Consider the following 20,010-nt stretch of genomic DNA (forward strand, 5'->3'; position numbering starts at 1 on the left):
CAAATAGGTCACAACATGCCTTTCTCCTGCTCTAGTCACTCTCTCTGCCCATGCACGATTCTATAACGGGTAACTGGGATTGAGGATGCACGAGCACAAATGTCAGGCTTTTTTCTTTCTTTGACATCTTGCCTATATTTGGATGCGTGAAGCTGGAGGTCACAGAGAGCCTGCAGCTGGACCACTGCGCGCTGTGCGTATAGGAAAGTGGGTCTGATGTTCGGAAACGTGCCAGACTGTGCGGGAAAGTTGTCCATTTGCTTGCATGCTTTTTTTTTTTTTTAAATAGCTACTGTTATTGGACGTTTGCATTGCTACACCAACATGCAGTCTGTGGTCATACAGACCCAACGCGACCTTTCCAACCCCACGACTGTCGGTGGAAAAGTGGGTTTTTGTCGCTCTCGTAACATCACAACCTGCGCCAGGCTTCACACTGTGCGCGTTCCCTATTTAGACCTGATGACATATGCAACACGTTCCAGATTTGCCATCGTGCTTCTTCCACAGACGACGAGACATGAAATCCTCATCTGACACCTTCCTCCTCCTGTGTGCGCGCTGCTAACTCCTCCCTCTCTTCCTCCCTCATGTTGGCTGGCATGTAAGGTGACACCAGCCAATCACGTCTCATTCCGCTTCTACTTCGAAGGCGGAAACTCAGATTTGGCCGTATATAAGCGGCCGAGCGTGGGATTTTTCTATCAATGTGTGTGCCTCCCAAGGTTCGTTCTGTGACGCGCGGGAATCTGTTTTGACAGCGTGGCGTGGCAGTGACCGAGCCGAGAGAACTCGACCCTCACAGCTGCCGGGCTGGGACTGAAACGCATGCCGCTGCCCCCAGACAGAGCGCTGTCCGCCCTCTGTGGTGCTGAACCTCAGGACCCGACCCTGCGACAGGTGACGTAGAGCTCGTCTAAGAGACTCAAGTGATAAAGAAGAAGAAGAAGAAGGAAAAGAAGAAAGCAACAGCAAAGCTGCACAAAGACTTTATGTGTGTGGATTTGAAGCAGGTTAAAAACAGAAGAAAGTGAAAGCAGGGAGAGGAAGTGATGGCCGGACTCCCCCCCGCCCTCGGCGTCGCTGCAGCGGTGTGAGCACAGCAGTGCGCTGCCGCCTCGTACCGGAACCCAGCGGAGCCTCCGAAGGAGGAGAGTCAGAGATAAGTGAGGTACGCTCCGCGACTGTTAGGGGGGAACACATGTAATAGCTTGCGGTTCTACATGAAGCTGCAAATATGGGCTGTATCAGCTCCAAAGCGCCAGTTGGTAAGAAAGATTTTGAATTTGCTTTCATTCAAAAAACAAAGAAAGAGAAAAAGAAAGCACGCTGAATGAAGCCTGCTTATTATTTTTATTTGTTTTTTCTTACGCTTATGTTTTTGCTGCAGCCTCTCGCAGGTACAGAGCGAATTTCCGACCGGTGCGGTGCTTGTATACGCACAGCATGCTGTGCCCGAGTCGCGGAGGCATATAATATTGCTGCTGAGTCATATGCACGCCAGTAAAGGAGCTTCAGTGTGGACACAGAGCGCTTTACATGGCTGGAATTTCAACTCTATCAGAGGTTAATGGCGCGTGTGAGCGCAGGACTGCGTTTCTGTGTGTGTGTGTGTGTGTGTGTGTGTGTGTGTGTGTGTGTGTGTGTGTGTGTGTGTGTGTGTGTGCGTGTTTTGGATGGGGGGTGGGGGGCTAGAATCTGCAGCCTAAACATCGCGATGCTACGAGAGTTGCAAGAAGCTTTTGGGTGAGCACGCCAGTCAGAGATAGAGAAGACAAGCAGAGGTGCTCTTGACACCATCGAGGAAGAAACGGCGTTTCTTTTTAATTTAACTTTAATTTCCTCTGATCCAAAGTCTCATCTGGACAAGATGGTTCTGACCGCGCTGAGCCAGTTCAGTTGTAAGGTAGGATGGCTTTTCTTTTCTCTTGAATACATGCGATCGCACACGCCACCTTGAAGAAAAATTCTTGATTTAAAAGGCAGCTTGTTTACTGGAATCAGGGTGATTTTCTTCTTGGTATTAAAGTCAAAATTTCTCCCTAAAGAAAGAAAGGAACTCAGGATCAGTCCATCTTGGGGCACATATGCAGCGGCGGGTCATTTGCTTGTTGCCAAGAAACAAGCTCCCTGTTTCCTCCACATCTATTCTGCTCTCACGCTTGTTTACACCTTTGCCGCTAGTGTCTCCCATCCGCTCGCCTGGCGGCTAAATGCTGCCCAGGGCCCCCCGGTTCTCTGTGCCCCCGACCTCTGATGCCCTCCAGCCCGCCACCACCTTTGTGTATTTATCCAACTGGGTTTCCCACTCTGTAGCCATTAATTTAAATCCGAACCCACCACCTATCCAACCATCGATTCTTGATCGATCTCGATTCTCCACACGTAAACAGACGCGGTGGTTGTTTTTCCTCCTCGTGATTCAGATGTTACAAAAAGCCGTTTAAACCCCGCTTTCTTTCATCTGCTGCACTCAGATGATTAGCAGTGGAAATGGTCACCCCCCCGTCATTTGATGTCCCCTTGTCTACTTGTCGCGGAGTGCGTACTGACATGACATGCCCCCCCCCCGACCCCTCTCCGGTCCCATTACCCCTCACACAGGTCTGCCGCCTACGTGCACACGGTGTTCCCGCACATCCAGCAAAGAGTGCAGCTAAGGCAGCAGCCACCTGTTTGCCTCTCACATCTCACATTCACTCTGTGGATAAACGTGTGTGACATCACACCGGTCTTGACCTAATTGTGTTGATGGGCTCATAAGTCTGTCAGAGAGCCCGAAGACACCAGAGAAGCGAAGAGAAAGAGAGGGAAAGATGCACGGTCGAGGTCTCTCTTTCTACAGTTTCCACGACAACGGAAAGTACGGTGGAAGAGAGGGAGAGAGAGAAGGAGAAGGAAGGAGACCGAGTGCGAGCAGAGACCTAGGAGCACAATTAACAGATAAATACAAATAAAAGCCGAGACTGCAGCGCTCGTTTGCTGTGACGGGGGAGAGGAGACACTGCTTGAGGCTGCCTTTTAGATAGATCACAGTCAAGGGAAGAAGATTAATTAAGATTAAAAAAGAGCAAATTAGGCCCACGCGGAGGAGAACGGTGAGCCCCCCTCATAAGAAATGCGCCACATGTTTTTAGTCTTATTCTTCACCCTAACCTACACCACCTGTGCTCTTTCCTTTCATTCAGACCCCAGTCCCATCCACCTTACCCGCAGTCATGGCCGTGCTCCAAACGTGAGCTTCTAAAGGCCGAAATGCTCTTAATCTTCCAGTGCCCACTTCACGGAAGCACTGAGAGGACTAGTGCTTCCAGTGGTGGAATGTAACGTGGTACAGTCACGTACAGTGTTAATGTGAGTTACATGTATTTATATGTTAGTCTGTTTACATCATTAATTTAAAGCTTTAGTTACTTTATTATCTGTGGTATTTTAAAACTCTAATAGAAATCTACTGATACCTGAGGCTGTATTGTTAGAGAAAAGGCTGTCTCGCAGTATAAATGTAAGGTAAGAAGTGCGCATGGGCTTTAAGTGGTCCAAAAACTTTAGACCGTAAACGTCCTTATCACCAGTGTCTGTGGATCTGTTTTTTCTTCCATGCATTTCTGATCCACAGCCACGACTTAAACCGCAGCCTTGATCTGACACGCGCGACGTGCCCAATGCAAGCTTGAAAGCAAAACGCATTTGTGAGTGTCTGTGCAATGTCGCTCAAACCAACCGTGCGGGTTTAAAGGCCAGCAAAGCTGATCAACAAACATCTCAGCGTGCGGGGCTCGGTTTCAGGCGCCGAGCGGCTTTCCGGTGATTCGTTGCTGTCATGTGTATGTCAAATGCAAAAGAGTGAGGGTGCACAGCTTTCCACGCAGGCTCAAATGACCGTCTGGAACTCAATTGAAAACTACACAGAACACACGCACGTGCGCATCTTCCACTCCTCTGAACAATACTCGCATCGACTAAAGATGGCCTAGATTCAGCGATACAATACACCCCCACCCTCCTCCCCCCGATCGGGCATCCGATCTCATCACACCCAATTAAACAGCGCATATTGAATTCAGCAGGTGGGCAACATGAGCTCGGGGCGCTAAACTGCTGAAGTCCGGTGACTGATATCGGATTCAATATTTGAGATGGGCGCTGGCGACTAATCGAGCGAGTTGTTCTTTTTACGGGCAGTAACTAGAAACGCCTCCCCTGCAGCGAAGGGTCGGAAAGATGAGCTGGGCACTGACATTTAAAGGCCCGCCTCCTAATCGCGTTTGTGCAGAACTGATTTGGAGAGATTGGAGTGGGCTGGGGGCGTGCACGTGGACGCAGACGCTGAGCGATGCAAAGTTGGGGGGAGCTGTCCTGGTGCTGAAATGTTCCGCAGCGCCGCGTGCACACGAGCACCTTTGGTCCTACATGCCCCCCCCCCCCCCCCCCCCCCCCCCATACACACACTCTCTGTCTGTGAGGTCACGGAGAGGGGAAGATGATGGAAAGGTTAAACGCGCCCAATCAAGCGGACAGTCACGTGTCTGCGGGCGGTTCCGTGACGTTTGCAACCAGAAGGTTGCTTGGTGACATTTGCCCTTCACGTAGTCGGAGCCTTGCCTCTGTTTGTTCGTGACGTAGCCGGCTGACGTAAAAAAATATGTTTTAAAAGCGAAACAAAACAAACGAGAAGACACGCTCCTTGGTTCCTGCTTTTTTAGTTTTTAATTTGATCAATTTCATTTTTTATGTTCTCTGCTTCAGTTCATCCGAAAAAGTAGACCCGACTTTATGAAACATCTAACAGGCCCGAGCTGCCGCCAGAACCGTACGTGTGCATGGCATAGCATGGCTTTAAGTGCATGGAAATGTATGCACCGCCCGCCTCTTGTTATCTTACTATAGCCTCAGGATGCGCTGCAATAAAGAAGCCCAACACTTGTATACATTACATAAGGAGGAAAGCACTTACAGTAAATACGCCTTTAAGGCCTCAATTTAAATTTGTACTATTTAACATTCGGGTTTATTGTTATTACTTTTTAAAACTGGTCGTTATTTCAATTTTATTTTATTGTATTTACTGCAGCGTGTTTAGGAATTTGGTAGTTAAAGGGAAATTCGGTGTTTAAATTTTTTTCCGATAAAACAAACAAAAGCAAAGTTAGTGAGACGCGAACACCACATTACCTTATACGGTCATCACCCCTGAGCGCCCGACCTGTGGTCCCTCTGGAGGCATGACGTTGGCATGGTGACTGAAACTTTGAAACACACAAGGTTAGCTTAAGCCTTAAAACTCCAGTGTACTAAGAAGACAAAAAAAGCACGTTACGAATCATTAATTACACTTTATTGCCACGTTACTGTGGCCTTTGTCATAGTGTCACATTTTTGCTTATTATTTATGTCGCTATTCAACGCTTTACGGAGCAAGAATGCGGCGTGGAGTTGTTTTCTGACATGTTCATTTGATATAATCCTCACGTGGCTCTCTTCCTCCTGACAGTGGCGGTTGACGGTTCGTTGCGCGTGGACTGGAGCGCGGCAAGCTCCCTGTCTGACCTAGCGCTCCTGGGGAGCACGCGGACCTCCTTGGCGCGCAGGCTGATACTGACAGCACCTTTGGGCGCACTGGACTTCAGCGAGGTGCCCTTAATTCTCTCTTTATCATAGAAAAAAAAAGTTTTTTGTGACATAACGACCCCGTGCAGTGTCTTCTGTTGGATAGCTCGGCTAGAGTTCACGTTAGACATTTAAACACAGTTCTGAGTGCTTTCTAATGGGCACTAATGGCGATTCAAATGAAGACAATGTCACATTAAATGTAGTAGCAGCAGGGTGCAGCGCCGTTTAAAGAGACCAGGCCTACTCTACAAAATGGACATGTAGCCTATGTGTTTAATTAGATTCAAAAGCTTTTATCGGCACCTTAATTTCTTTTGGAAAGTGGTTCTGCATTGACAATAATAAGATTATTATAGACCATTTTCACAGGTGTAAGAAACAATGGCTCAAGTCTGCCAGTGAATCATAACAGTGAACTAGTGTGCACAGAAGCAGGATCTCACCCTAATTTGTCCAAATATCCACAGTATTGATACCAGTACTGGCATTGGTATCAGACTGATACTAACAAAGTAGGACTGAAATGGAAAAATATACCTCAGACGTGCACTGTATCTTTTTGTGTTTACTGTCATTTCGCCTATATTACATTTAAACAACCCCAAAGGGCTGTAGAGATGGCACATTACTCTCCAGGTCTCCAAAAATCCAGTTTCAAAATACACTGAAAGCTGAAAGTTGTCTTGTTAATTTATTATTATGGAAAGTAATCACAATCACAGTGATTTAGCGGTCGTTAAAATGTGTTCGGAATTTGCAAATTAATGATGATTCATCTCATAAATAATGTCACACTGTTCCCCCTATATATGCTGCTTTCATAAACTAAAGCTATCAGTATCAGTGTTGCTATCAGCAGTACTGGTCCTGTATTTACTTTGGATGTAGTCATGCAAGATGTAGCGGTGGTATATTTGACATTAAGTATTTCAGTAATCTCCTCTCTTCTCGCGCTGATTTGTTATTTCTGTTCTAACAGGCAGTCATGTTATCTGATGCAGATTGTTAACAGGGTGAAAGGGCAGGCTGCTGCAAAAGTTCACGTGTTATTCTTTTATCTTCTGCCTTAAAAGGCTCACCTCTGGCAGCACAATTGTGGCTGAACACGTATGGTCTGGGCCACGTTTTAAGTAAACTGGTGGATTATAACCTGCAGAAGCAACTATCAGATATGGCTGCATCTCCCCACATGAAGCGGAAAATGATTTCCTCAACCTTTCCTGCTCTGATAATTACCTTATTAATCAAGCCACCCAAGTCTGTAATGTGCATTTCAACCTGGGCTTCTTTTCTCCTTTTTAGCTGTTGCTGATACTAACCAGCTGGTTTTCAACTGATTTTACAAGCCATTCAGGGTAATTAGTGGCTACTTCTTTCAAATGAGGAATTTTAAATGAAATCTCAGTGACGTGCAAGGTCCCTCACTCTGCACACGAGAGCTAGTACACTGAGAGCGCTGTTGCTCCGCATATGCCCAACTGGAGCATCTGCCTGGATGTTCATTCGAATTCCCAAGCCAAGATGAACACATTTGCACATTTTAATCTGTATTTCTGATCTGACAATTGAAAATACAGGTGGACTCACGGCTTGACATGCTCTCTCGCAGAACTAAAAAGCCTTGGGGGATGCCCTTGTGTGGCAGGCATATATTTTAAAAAAAGGAGGTAAGTGGAATTTGGGTGAGTCCAGCGGCTCTCTCTGAGAAGTTTTGCAAATATCATCTTGAATGTGAATCTACTAATCTATGTGACCCCGATGCTTTGACCTATTTAAAAGATTCCTATAAGGAACGAAGAAGGGGTTCAGCTACAGCAAGCTACTTAATGCAACAGCAGTGAGAGTTAGCAGGCTCATAATTGGCTGAGAGATGACAAGAGTGATGATGAATCCACCTTGCCCAGTTTTGTCAGTGGATACCATCTGGGTGTGAATAAGATGTGTCGCATAGAGCCAGCCAGGCACTGATTAGCGGCATCTAAGTGATCCATTACGAAATGGAGCCTCTCGCTCTTCATGGGCAGGCCTGATATTGAACATTGGAGACTGTGAGAGACAGCTTGGCTGGACTGCTGAGCTCAACACATCTATATTACAGAGGAAGTGCTCTAATGCTTCACATTTAACAGACCCTGCTTCAGCATCCTACATTTCTATTTAATGCTACAGCGTCTACTGTAAAAAGAAAGCAGGACGCCAAGTGTGAGAGTCTCTAATCTGGCTGTCGGTTGGTGTTCTGAGTGTGACATCATTGGTGAATCACGCACGCAGACACGCCGGGAGGAATTGTTCCACGGTGACTGGTTGCCATAGAAATGTTCCCATTGTGGAAAAGTTAACAGACAGAGAGAGGGTGAGAAAAGAGGAAGACGGTAGAAACGTGGCGTGTCAAAATATTCAGGTTCTTTTCCACAAGTGGAAGCAGAAGCCACAGCGCTCTGTTCCACTAACAGCTCTGAGGGCTTGAATTCTCAACTTTTTTTTGTCATGTATGGGTGGCAGAAGAAGGGGTTGACATTTGGTAAACAAGAACAGGGTAATTGACTCAGTTGGCCAGTACAATGGTACAAGTTAGATTTCTGCTGTGACGTGACCTCAATTAGCCCATAAAACAGAAGCTATGGCTGTAAAATGCTTCTCTGCCAGGCTTATTGGAAAACCTGGGGCATTGTTTTATGTTATTCTGTGGCTGTGTCACTGCAGACCAGTGAAACAGGTAAGCCTAATAATCCACTTTAGGTTCTTAATCACAGGTACAATAGCAAATGCAGCACATTCCAGTGTTTCCCCACAGATTTAGATTCTATTTGTGGTGAATAAACAATACCATTTGTAAGGCTCTCCTCTGCAAAAAATTGAATTCCCAAGTATTTTGTGACAGATAATGGGTTCAATTCCACCATCTTGTACTGCAGCTGTCAGCGGTAGCCCTAGTTCTGCCCTGTGAACCACTTTTAGACCTGCTGCAGGTTCTGGTAAGAGTGGTCCTCCAGCTCTCAGCACAGGCAAAGAAGAACTCCTTTCACAAACTGCAGTCCAAGATGGTGGAGTTGGAATCCCAGATCCTGACGGAGGAGCTGAAAGATATCCAGGGCCACCGCAATAACAAGCCCAGCAGGACAAGAAGAGCTGGTTTAACAGCAACAGAACTTTCAAAATAAGAGCACAGGATTCTCCACTGGTAAATCAGACAATCACAGATGGCACCATTATTTCAAATAGATTGAAAAAAATTGTGTTAGCAAATGTACTTTGGTGGCAGTTATTCGATATATGTATGGCAACGGCTACTTTTTTTTTTAATGGAGTGACAATCTTTGTAAAAAATTTAATAAGAAAAAACTAAATAAAAACAAAGGAATCAAACCTCACAGTATGCTTTTATCTCAGTGTGCAGGCTTTCAGGTGATGCAGTTAAAGAGGCACTGATAATGCAAGTTGCTCTGATGAGTCCGCTGCATTTTTCTCTGTGCTGTCTCCAGGCCACGGCTCACACAGACAGCACTTAACCAATGATTTAAAAGCCAAAGGTGAACCTGAGCAGCCTCTTTGCTGCTGGCAATCAGTAGACCATGAGGTTTTATGGATTCTGATGTGATGTGTGTACGTGCGTATTTGCACTGTTGTTCTTACAGTAGCCAGTACACTGACCTGCAGACATGAAACTTTAAAATGAAGGATTTTGACATTAAAACTCAGTCAGTTGTATTTAAAATATCTGAGGTATATAAATGTGTGCTACGTTGCACTGAATAAAGATTCTGCACAGCAGTCTAGAGCACCCTGTCTGCTCTGAGTACGGTTCATGTCTTCGTGTTCACTCTGCTGTTCAGTGGGGCAGTGGGAGAGCAGGGAGGGAGAGAGTCGGTGGAGGAGCAGAGTCGGCAGTCAGCATGATCATGCTCAAGCAGAGAGCTTGTACCCATGTTTTTCAAAAGCATGTGTTCTTTATCAGAATAAGAAAAAGCGCATCGTGTTGGGGTAGTGATATCCCCCTGAAATCATCATGGAATATTCCACTGAAAAAAAACAAGCTGTGAAATGAAGTTTAGATTCATGAGGCAGGGTTAGACATGAGTTCTTGAGATGGATTTTCTCCAATGATTTATAAAATCCTCCCATGTTAGACTTTCTCAGAGCAGCTGTTTGAAAGCAAATAAGATATTTAGCTGTGGGTCGTTTCTGATTTCCAATTTAAGCCCAACATCATATGTTATTCTAGAGCTCCTTGACGCCATGTATCACGTCTCCTCCGGATTATCCTCCCTCCGATCTGTGAGCAGCTCTGCAACACAGGAGGATTAGCACGTCTTGAGTGTGGGATCCCCTCTGCCGTGACAGCGCCCCTCTGACAGATAGTTTTGTTGTTCATTTATTCAGACTGCTGTTTTGTTGCGGTTAAGTGGACTTGACACGACAAGGTCAGGGTGAAGCTCCTGTGTTGAGCTAACTTCATCACCAGTGTTCGTTGCACATCAGATGCACCCTGCATAGACTGGTGACTCACTGCAACAAGGAAGGGAAATATGGCTTTCATAGTAGGTCAAGTAGTCCAGTGCTGTTCCTTTAGATGATTGAAACTAGAGCATCAGACAGCTCCATTGTGAGTCACAGTGGGATTGGAGACAACCTGTACCTGTTGAGATCCTCTTCAGCCTTTTACAAAAGAAATCATCAAATTGCTCAGTCAGCCAAGTGTGTTGACCCATATCAAGTAACAACGTGGGAGCATTAGCTCAGCATGCAGCCCTTGCTGCTGACGTGCTCCCACGTGAGTACAGGTCGTGCTGTAAAAAGTTAGCAGACAAAGGAACTTGTCAACACCCGATACTCCCTCTGTGGTTTGAGTTTACAGAGCAGACAGATTTGACTGAGGACGGGGTGGAGGGAGGAAGGGGACCATCCTTTTGTCTTCAGTCTGGTTCTCTTAATTCTCTATGGGGAAATTACCTGTCTACACACACACACACACACACACACACACACACACACACACACACACACACACACACACACACACACACACACACATTTAAACAGACAGAATTTTAACTATGTCAAAAAAAATAAAAATCTACCTGACAGAGTTGATGCCACTGGAGGGCTTCACTTGGGTAACAGCTGTTTGGAGATAATCTGTAAATAAATATGAGTGAAACACATAGAAATGCTCCATTTCCTCAACAGTCTCCGTTCTTGCAGCCGCATAGCTAAATCCTCCATTGTAGAAGCATCTTCTCAGTTACCTGAACTATTAGTTTGCTAATTAGCCAGCAGGCAAAACCACTAAAGCTAACGTGAGTGCGACCAAGCATCAAGTATTTTTCTGCAACTTCTGTTTCATCCCTTCAACAAACACTATGCTCATCCAGAGTGCTTAAATAGGACATTTAACTTGCTATTGCGTGCTACATAAGTCGGTTAAACATAAGCACAGTCCAGCTTTGGAGTAACTGCTGTACATTATTGATGGTGTGCAGCGTGCAACTCATTAAAACACAGATTAAAGTGTGTAAAGAGAAAATTCTTCAGTTCACAAAGGCTTGTAGTAGTACTCTGTACTCTGAATCCAGGAGTTCCTTCTCTATCAAAAGGCAGCACTGTGTTTTCTCCTGTGACTCATAGCAGGATGTATTCAGAGCTGGCTCACATTCACGCTGAGCTACTGTATGAGTTTTCACTCACTCTTATTTTTTTTCTTTTCTTTTCTTTTCTGCCGTTTCAGGTGAATGTTGACGACACCATTGAAATGTTACCAAAATCAAGAAGAGCTCTCACTATTCAAGAGATTGCTGCGTTAGCACGATCCTCCCTGCATGGTGAGTGCTGCATGATATCGTACATGGTGAAAACACCTGATCGTTGCGAGGTCATGTTGCAGTCTAATCCTTGATATTTGGCATATAGGTATTTCCCAGGTGGTCAAGGACCATGTGACGAAGCCTACAGCCATGGCACAGGGCAGAGTAGCCCATCTAATAGAGTGGAAAGGGTGGTGCAAGCCTATAGACACTACAGCGGCCCTGGAATCAGACTTCAACTCCTATTCTGACCTCACTGAAGGAGAGCAGGAGGCACGCTTTGCTGCTGGTAAGATTTTGTGTTTCTTATAATGTATTATAAAAAGTTATAGAGAGTGTTTTTTACATAGGCACTGGTAACAAACTGAAACAATGACTTAAGGCAAGAGGGCATATGAAAACGTCATGATGAAGCATTAGTTACACAAGAAACCATAATAAGAGTAAATGTAGGCTAATTTAACAGCAAACTCATGATGACTATATTTACGGCATATCAGTTTTGCATGCTCATGAACTTCAATAAATCACTGCAGGTACAATTTAGCATTAAACAAGACCTGTTCACAGAAACATCAACCCCAATCAGCTGATGGCTGGTTAGTACTCAGATGTCACAGCTATTTAAGCTGCTTCAGCCTACATCCTGTGCAAGCGCTTTTGCAACCCACCTCCACCCCAGCACTTCCATCTAATGCTGTGTCAAACACAACATCGTCACTGTTAGTGTGATCAGGTAAACACGGGGAAAGGCAGGGATAGCTCAGTAGGTAAAGTGGTCGCCCCATGATCGGAAGGTCGGCGGTTCGAATCCACTTAACGGCTACCCTGAGGTACCCCTGAGCAAGGTACCGTCCCTACACACTGCTCCCCGGGCGCCTGCTTAGTGGGCTGCCCACTGCTTCACTGAGTGAATGGGTCAAATGCAGAGAAAAACAAGTAATTTCCCCATGGGGATCAATAAAGTATCCATTATTATTATTATTATTAATCTCTTGCCTGAGTTACGTACGTTAATAATATCATTGCGGCACCAATTGCTGATTGCAACACGTGAAGGAAGAGTGGTTTGTGGCTGGATCTCAAACAGGATTAAATCAGCCACACTGTACAGTGGATGTGAGCGGATTGATCTGAAAAACAATAGTATTGATACCAACACAGGTATTGGTGTCAGATCACGACTAGCACGTTAGTATTAATACTTTGCTTCTGTCCTCCAAGTGCAATTTGTAGTTCACTGAAATTGCGTTAAACTGTCACATCTATTTTATTTTATAGCCTATTGCACATTTAAACAACAGACGTTGACCCAATGTAAACATTCAAGGTCTCCAAAAAAACTAATTTTCAAAATGCGTGATAAAATGACAGGTGTACTTTGTTGTGTACTAATCACAGTAATTGCAGTAAATCACAGTGATTTAGTGGTCATTAAAATGTGTTTAAAATGTGCAAATTAGTGAAGCTTGAGCTCATAAATACTGACACATTGCTCTCCGCTATATAAGCTGCCTTTATAGGTTAAAAGTATCTGTATCTGTATTGGTATTGTCAATGCTGCTCCCATATTTACTTGGTATCAGATGAACAACAAAGAGCTGCAGTACTGCACAGCACTGCTGTATAATGAGACGGGCAATGTGGCGATAAATTCCCTGACTTCCAAAAGTTGAATCAAAACACAAGAGCTTACAGTTTTGTGCACTTTAGCTGTTTGTAATGCAGAGTGAGTTTAGCCCGAGCTGAGATAACTCTAATGACATAACCGCGGTTAAGATGTTATTTTCCTTATGTCGAGTAGGTAAGTAGAGCTTTCCTGGAACAGCCTGATTGTTTTTCCACAGCCAGTCACACCTGCCTTCCTAATTTGAATATTGAGATGTAATCACAAAGCAGGCAAAACTGAGACAACAAGAACACTCATTAATACCAGGTGTAAATACAAGGAGGCTCAAATGTCATTGGTCAGGTAAGATATCCAGACACTGATCACATGTTAGCATTTGTTGTCTTTAACTCTCCTCCTCCTCTCATGTTCCTCTGAGAGAGAGCGCACTCACCACAGCTCATCTGTCTCCTCTTTCTTTCCCTGACTCACTTCATCTTTGCCTACTCTTTCACTCACTCTTGTCCCCTGTATTTATTCTCTTATCCTATTTGCTGTCCGTTCTTTAAATGTTTCTCCCCCTGACCTCTGTTTCTCTTACCTCTTTTCCATCTTTTTCACCCTGCCCCTCCTGCCCACTCTCCCTCTATTCTTTTGCTCGCTCCCTGCAATGCAGACTCTCAAGGTTAATTTGCACAGTAAGGTTTTGCTCCCGGCTAGTGGCACCGTAACAGAGCGGTTTTCTTCTGTGCCTCCTCTGTTCTGCCTTCTTTTTTTCTGTCCTCTTTAACTGTTTACTCATCCGTCTTGTCTTTGTGATCTCATGGTCTTGTGTACGTGTATTGATGAGGTACCTAAAAGCATTATATCCATACATAAGATCAACACACTATCAGGACTAAACCTGTACTCTTTGTATATTGTACTATTTATATAGTTCAAACAGTACTATATTTGTATAGTATTAGTTGATCCTGGCCAGCTAACTGTAATACATACCAGAGAGTGTTTTTTTTGCTTTGTTTTAAACGGTAGATAACAGCATGTAAACATAAAAGCTTCAAATCATTTCATTCATTTCTTTGTTTCTGTATTACAGTTGGAAGCAGTGGGGGTAGTTGTTGGAGAGATATTACTACACATTGTACTCCTCTTCATCTCAGGGAGCCGCCACTTGTGCTGACTCTCTTTATTTGTTTATCAAGTTTCACCTTGTAGTCTGTTATGGTGCTACTGTGGGTGACTGGAGACACTGTGTGAATGTCAGCAAGTGTGTTAATGCATTAAGCAGGCATGTGCGAATGTGTTAAGTGAGCATTTGGTGGGCTTAGTGCGTATTTGAACTAGTTACTCTAGAACACACTGGTGTTTGTGAATATACTTCTGTGTATGTGTGTAGGAGGCGTGCTGAGAATTGAAAGAGCTGCTGGGGTTGTCCTTTCGATAGACTGACTTCTGCCAGCATGCTCAGACACACACACACACACACACACACACACACACACACACACACACACACACACACACACAGTCATGAATTCTTTGCAGGTAATCCTGCAGAGTATCTCCATACTCACACGTGCCTAGAATATGGTAAATGGTAAATGGCCTGTATTTATATAGCGCTTTACTAGTCCCTAAGGACCCCAAAGCGCTTTACATATCCAGTCATCCACCCATTCACACACACATTCACACACTGGTGATGGCAAGCTACATTGTAGCCACAGCCACCCTGGGGCGCACTGACAGAGGCGAGGCTGCCGGACACTGGCGCCACCGGGCCCTCTGACCACCATCAGTAGGCAACGGGTGAAGTGTCTTGCCCAAGGACACAACGACCGAGACTATCCAAGCCGGGGCTCGAACCGGCAACCTTCCGATTACAAGGTGAACTCCCAACTCTTGAGCCACAATCGCCCCATATAATATCATTGAAGAATGTGGCAAACTATGTATGTGTTCATTACAGTGAGTCCAGACCAGTTTCTGTTGCCAGCACTGTAGCTGCATGGCCAGATTTATATTACGCCAACGAGGTGAAGTTACATTATGAAAGGTTATGCTATGTCAGGTTACGCTATACTATACTATGTACGCTATGCTCTATGCTATTATTCTTTGTTATGCTATTTTCCGTTATGTTATGCTTTATCACGCTACACATTGCACGTTATGCTATGCTATGCTACGCTATACTATGTTATTTTACACTATGCTATTGTTCCTTGTTACGTTATGTTACTCTGTGCTACGTTACCCAGTGCTATGCTACGTTGTAAAGTGCTTCACCTATTGTAATGCTACCCTGTGGTACCCTCCATTACACTATTTTGCTACAAATGAATGTAAATTGTAGTTTTTAAACTACATTTAATAATTAATAATTTGTTTTACTTTCCTGTTGTCAATTTACTTTAGCATCTTGAATTATATTCAGATTTTCAAAAGACAAATTATAATTAATTAGATAATTAATAATAAATGTAATTATAACATTTAATAATTCTCATTATGAATAAATAATGAATAATATTTTATATAATTTTGTACTCATTTTCTTTAACTTATTTATAGTTTGTTTTCTTATAGTTCATTTTACTTTATATTTTTGTTTTTAGTTAAACACATATAAGGTATTTTTTACCTTATAGATATTTTGTGAAATACTATTTTTATTGATCTGAACTAAATGTTTACTTTTCTTATTAAAGTTCTTTTATTATTGTAGCTTGTATTTAATGCTTGCTTAAAGGAATTATAAAAAGACTTTGAAAGGACAAGTAAAGAGCAGCCCACACTATTTCTATTGCTGGTACATGTGCCAGTGTTTGTGAGGACGCTCAGGGCCAAGTTACAGTGAAAGATGAATGAGATCATCGATCTTTCTCTGTGGGAGACAACGCACGAATACTGAGCATTGAGCAGGGAGAAAGAGAGTCAGAGAGACATGAGGTGATGGAGACGAAGGAGACAGAAATTCTAATAAGAAGAGAGGGGCAGGTATGCACTATGAAAGACAATTGAACAGTAGTCATGAGCAGGCGAGTGGATAGAGTGTTTTATCAAGAAAGACATTTGTAAGAAAGGTATGATGAGAGTGGGCAGAGACATGATGAGGAAAACAGAGAAAGGGCTTTCTGATTGGTCAGCTTCTGATGATGATAACTGGTGACTGGTCACTTGGTTCTTATAGCTTACTGGTTCTGGCACTTGCTGAGTCACATCAACAACAAACTCAAACACACACACACACACACACACACACATGTACAGCCGTCTGCCATCATGAGTATGCATTAAATGCATCATGACATGCGTGTCATATTTTCTAATTTTATAAAGAAATGATATCATTGTCATTTCAATAAAAATGTCAGTGCTGATCAATAATGGATCTTTCCTGCTATTATGAGAGGCAAACACATTTAGCCAGTGCTAGACTCTCATCTTTGTGCTTCTTCCAACTCACTGTCTCCTCGGCACTGGAAGGAATGCAACCTGCATAACAACACTGTCACACACTCTGTGACATCTGTTTGAAGTACACGAGCTAAATGGCTGCCGAACAGCATTTACTGCAAAAGGAGAACAGTCTGTGTCCCTTCTTATTCTGCGCCGTGTGCTTTGTTGCTCGGTCAGACCTGCCAATTAAAATCAGCTACATGACGTGGAGGCTCACTGCCTTGCTGCTCCTTCTTGTTACTATGCCAATCATGTCATAGCTTGTGTGCATGTGTAGCTCATGCGTGTCCGTGTGTGTTTGCAGGTGTGGCGGAGCAGTTTGCCATTGCAGAGGCTAAGCTGAGGGCCTGGTCCTCCGTGGATGGCGACGAGTCCAATGATGACTCATATGATGAAGACTACCTGCCTGCGAATGAGCCCACCACACAGAGCACAGGTAAGCACCCACACAGACACTAAATCACTAAATCACATTTACTTCCTTCATATTGTGCCCTTCCTCCCTAATACCCTGTTACACACCCTCTTCCTCACTCCCCCCCTTCATTGTCTCTGTGTCTTTCATTGTCCCAGTGCCCTAGTTTTCATCCTCTCCAGACATTTTTTTTGGTTCCTTGGTGCAATTTGATATCCCTCCTGCATGTTTAATATCATTTCCTTTGCAGCAGAGACAGTGTCTGTGTGAGGATGGTGTGTGAGCAGGTTATAAATACACAGAGTGCATCTGACCAAGGCAGTGTGTACGTGCATGCTCGTGTTCACCACAGCTTTCATCTTGATTACACGGAACCACCAATAACCCGTACTGCAGCTAATAAGGTTCACCTCATTCTTGCATCTATGTCTTCATATGATCATCAATGTTTTCTTACCCCGGGGCAAAGACCATTCAGTGAAGACAGCTCCACATGTGCAAACCTGTTTGTGATATTAATCAGCTCTACATGAAATGTGATCTGAGTTTGTGACACTGTGAAACCGACTTCTTCATTTTACTGTTGCATAGATCCCGACCTCCGCTGCTTCCACAGTGATTCCACTCAAATCACATTTTGTCATCCTTATAATGCCATGTTAGTATTTCTACTAAAAATATTTGCAGGACATTGCATGGCTTTATTTAAAGAGTAACTTTTTAACATTTTTAAACTCTGTGCATTGAGTAGCTTCTAACATGAGAATGCTGGTGTTTTAACTTCCTGTGTCTTTTTAGCAGTAAACTCTGAAACATGAGTTTGTTTAAAAGGCACTCTATGGAGATAAATACATGTTCAGTAAAATGCATGTGTGTTTCGTAACACTTTATAAAAAAAACAATAATTAATAGAGAGTAAATTCATAGTTAATTAAACTTCATTTCATTATTTTTCTACTCTGAGATTATAGTAAAGCTTACTGTGATTGTCATTGAAAAGTTGCAGTGCTTAAATGTATCAAATTATAAACTGTTTTTTGGTTGTCTAATACAAAACTGTAACTTGTGTTTTTGAAAGTACTTAAGTTGGCAGGGAGCGTGGCATTTAGAATAAATGACAAGAAAATAAACCTCGGGGCAGCAGTTTATATCCCATTATACCCAGTGCTTAGTTTTAACATTTTAATTTTATTTATGCATTTATTTGTTACTTTTGTTGCAGTTTATTTAGTTGAAGTGGGCGGATTGAGCCAAATATTGATAGTATCGTTACTAAAGCTGCTACTGGTATTGGATCGATATTAGCACAAACAGATCAATACTTTACTTCTATCCTCTAGTTTCAGTATATAATATAATATAATATAATATAATATAATCATATTATTTATTACATACCCTGAGGACGTAACACCACCGTTATTGCCATTTTAGTGTGTACTCTCAATCTAGAGTTAATGGTATGTCATCATGATATTTTAAAACAAAGAAACACAAAAAATTAAGACACAAATAAAAATTAATGACAAAATGACAAAACTACAATAGCTCCAGAGTGCCTCTAGTGGTAAACGTCTCCATAGGGTTCCTTTAAATGAGGAAAAAAATTGATTTGATTCTGCAGTCAGTCACAAAAACCAACTGAAAATGTTATCTTATCGCTGTTCTTCTTCCTTCAGGACTTCATGCTTACAGTCTGTGTCATTCCCTCTAGATGTGCCATCTTATCCTCCCTACTTGAAGGACCTGATCCACAGTCAGCTTTGCCAACACCTCGGCTTCCGAAGCCCCTGTTGCGAGAGTCGAGGTGGAGGTGTAGAGGGAGGTGGCAGTGGAGAGCCCTCCCCTACGGCAGGCTCTCCTGACACCCTGTGCTCCAGCCTCTGCAGCCTGGATGAGCAGCACCCGCTGCTGCGCGACCTGGGAGGCCACCGCGGCACCCACTCCCACAGCAACGCCGCAGAGCTTGCTGCAAAGATCCTGTCAGCGCTGCATGGACGGGAGGAGCTGCTCCTTGCCCGACTTCAGAGGGTGGGGCAGAGCGGGCCTGGCGGGGGAGACTGTGGCTTCCAAAGCCTGGGAGTGGTAGGGCGGGGCATCAGGCCCTGTGGGGGTCAGGACTCGCCTTGCTACTCAGTGTCTTATTCTGACACGTACCTGTCACCAGGTGAGGATGATGACACCCCCTGCAAGGACTATGACAGCACCGTGTGCCAGGTGGAGGCGGAGCGCAACAGGGTGGAATACCCGCCCGACTACGACCCTCGCAGGAGGGTGTCCGACGTGGCCTCCTCTGGTGTCGTTTCTCTGGATGAGGAGGACGAAGAGGAGGAGGAGGAAGAAGAGAGGGCAGGAGAGCCAAACAACCAGTGACTCCTCTCTTCTCGCCTCAGTGTTGAATCCCTCCACACCCTCCGAAAGACTCCCTCGCCCCCTTCATGGCATCTGAAAAATGTCACCCTCTGAGCATGTTGGGTTTTTTTCTGTCCTTGGACCGATTAAATCATCCGTCTTTGCCTTACTTGCAGCATTTCCTCATAACTGCTTTGTCCTCATCCCACGTCTCCCGTCAGTTTTCCTTTGAAGGCGTCCAAACAATCCTTTTTCTTATCAATGTGAAAGCGGCGAGTGTGCTGGACTTGCTGAAGCAGCCCAGCGACCGACTCGTGGGTATGACGCTCACAGTTTTCGGCTCTGTTCTGTACCTGTGAAGCAAACAGACGCCGCTCCGAGGCACACAGAATGACTGAGAGTCCAAAACTCTGACTTACTATTTGCATGTTTTTTGCAAGTGCTGAAATCATTGGGCTGACCCGGTCTTGAGCACGATTTGTAATCTCAGCTGTTCTGTATAACCCCCCTCCCTCCCTGCCCATCTCCCCCCTCCCACCTCAGCGTCTCCCACAGGAGGGCAGGTTGACATTGCATCCTGGGACCTGCCCTTCCTCCCTCCCCCCAAACCCCCCTCCTTTGCAAGAGACTAAATAGCATCCTTTTTGGGCATGGCTTGCTGAGTATGCCAAACTATTTATCCCTGTCACTACCAATTATGAGCAAATGCTGGGAATGTCTTCAAAGTGACAGGACATAGTATGTATTTTAAAATA

General features: G+C 44.3%; 1 protein-coding gene across 5 annotated transcripts; it reads left to right on the forward strand.

Moving 5' to 3' along the window:
- Positions 1 to 703: 703 nt before the first annotated feature.
- fam131ab (family with sequence similarity 131 member Ab) lies at positions 704 to 19,499 on the forward strand. Of its 5 annotated transcripts, none has more exons than XM_080288594.1 (6): positions 704 to 1,171; positions 5,495 to 5,634; positions 11,339 to 11,432; positions 11,521 to 11,703; positions 16,793 to 16,924; positions 18,618 to 19,499. In XM_080288594.1, exons 3-6 carry the CDS (start codon positions 11,363 to 11,365, stop codon positions 19,274 to 19,276), a joined length of 1,044 nt encoding a protein of 347 aa, XP_080144720.1. In that variant the 5' UTR covers positions 704 to 1,171; positions 5,495 to 5,634; positions 11,339 to 11,362; the 3' UTR covers positions 19,277 to 19,499. The 5 variants fall into 5 exon arrangements, with proteins under 5 accessions (XP_080144720.1, XP_026048505.1, XP_026048502.1 ...); XM_026192717.2 differs by having other exon boundaries at positions 1,130 to 1,268; positions 18,618 to 19,421; XM_080288595.1 differs by lacking the exon at positions 704 to 1,171 and adding an exon at positions 1,758 to 1,906 and having other exon boundaries at positions 18,618 to 19,421.
- Positions 19,500 to 20,010: the final 511 nt, after the last annotated feature.

This window comes from Astatotilapia calliptera, chromosome 14, assembly GCF_964374335.1.
Source record: "Astatotilapia calliptera chromosome 14, fAstCal68.1, whole genome shotgun sequence".
In the NCBI taxonomy this organism is placed as follows: Eukaryota; Metazoa; Chordata; class Actinopteri; order Cichliformes; family Cichlidae; genus Astatotilapia; species Astatotilapia calliptera.

Bases quoted from the DNA above. Each gene is read 5' to 3' on its own strand.
- fam131ab (XM_026192717.2), top strand. From the start codon at position 1,238: ATGGGCTGTATCAGCTCCAAAGCGCCAGTTG. The intron at 1,269-5,494 runs GTAAGAAAGATT...TCCTCCTGACAG, and splicing joins CAGCTCCAAAGCGCCAGTTG to TGGCGGTTGACGGTTCGTTG. The intron at 5,635-11,338 runs GTGCCCTTAATT...CTGCCGTTTCAG, and splicing joins GCGCACTGGACTTCAGCGAG to GTGAATGTTGACGACACCAT.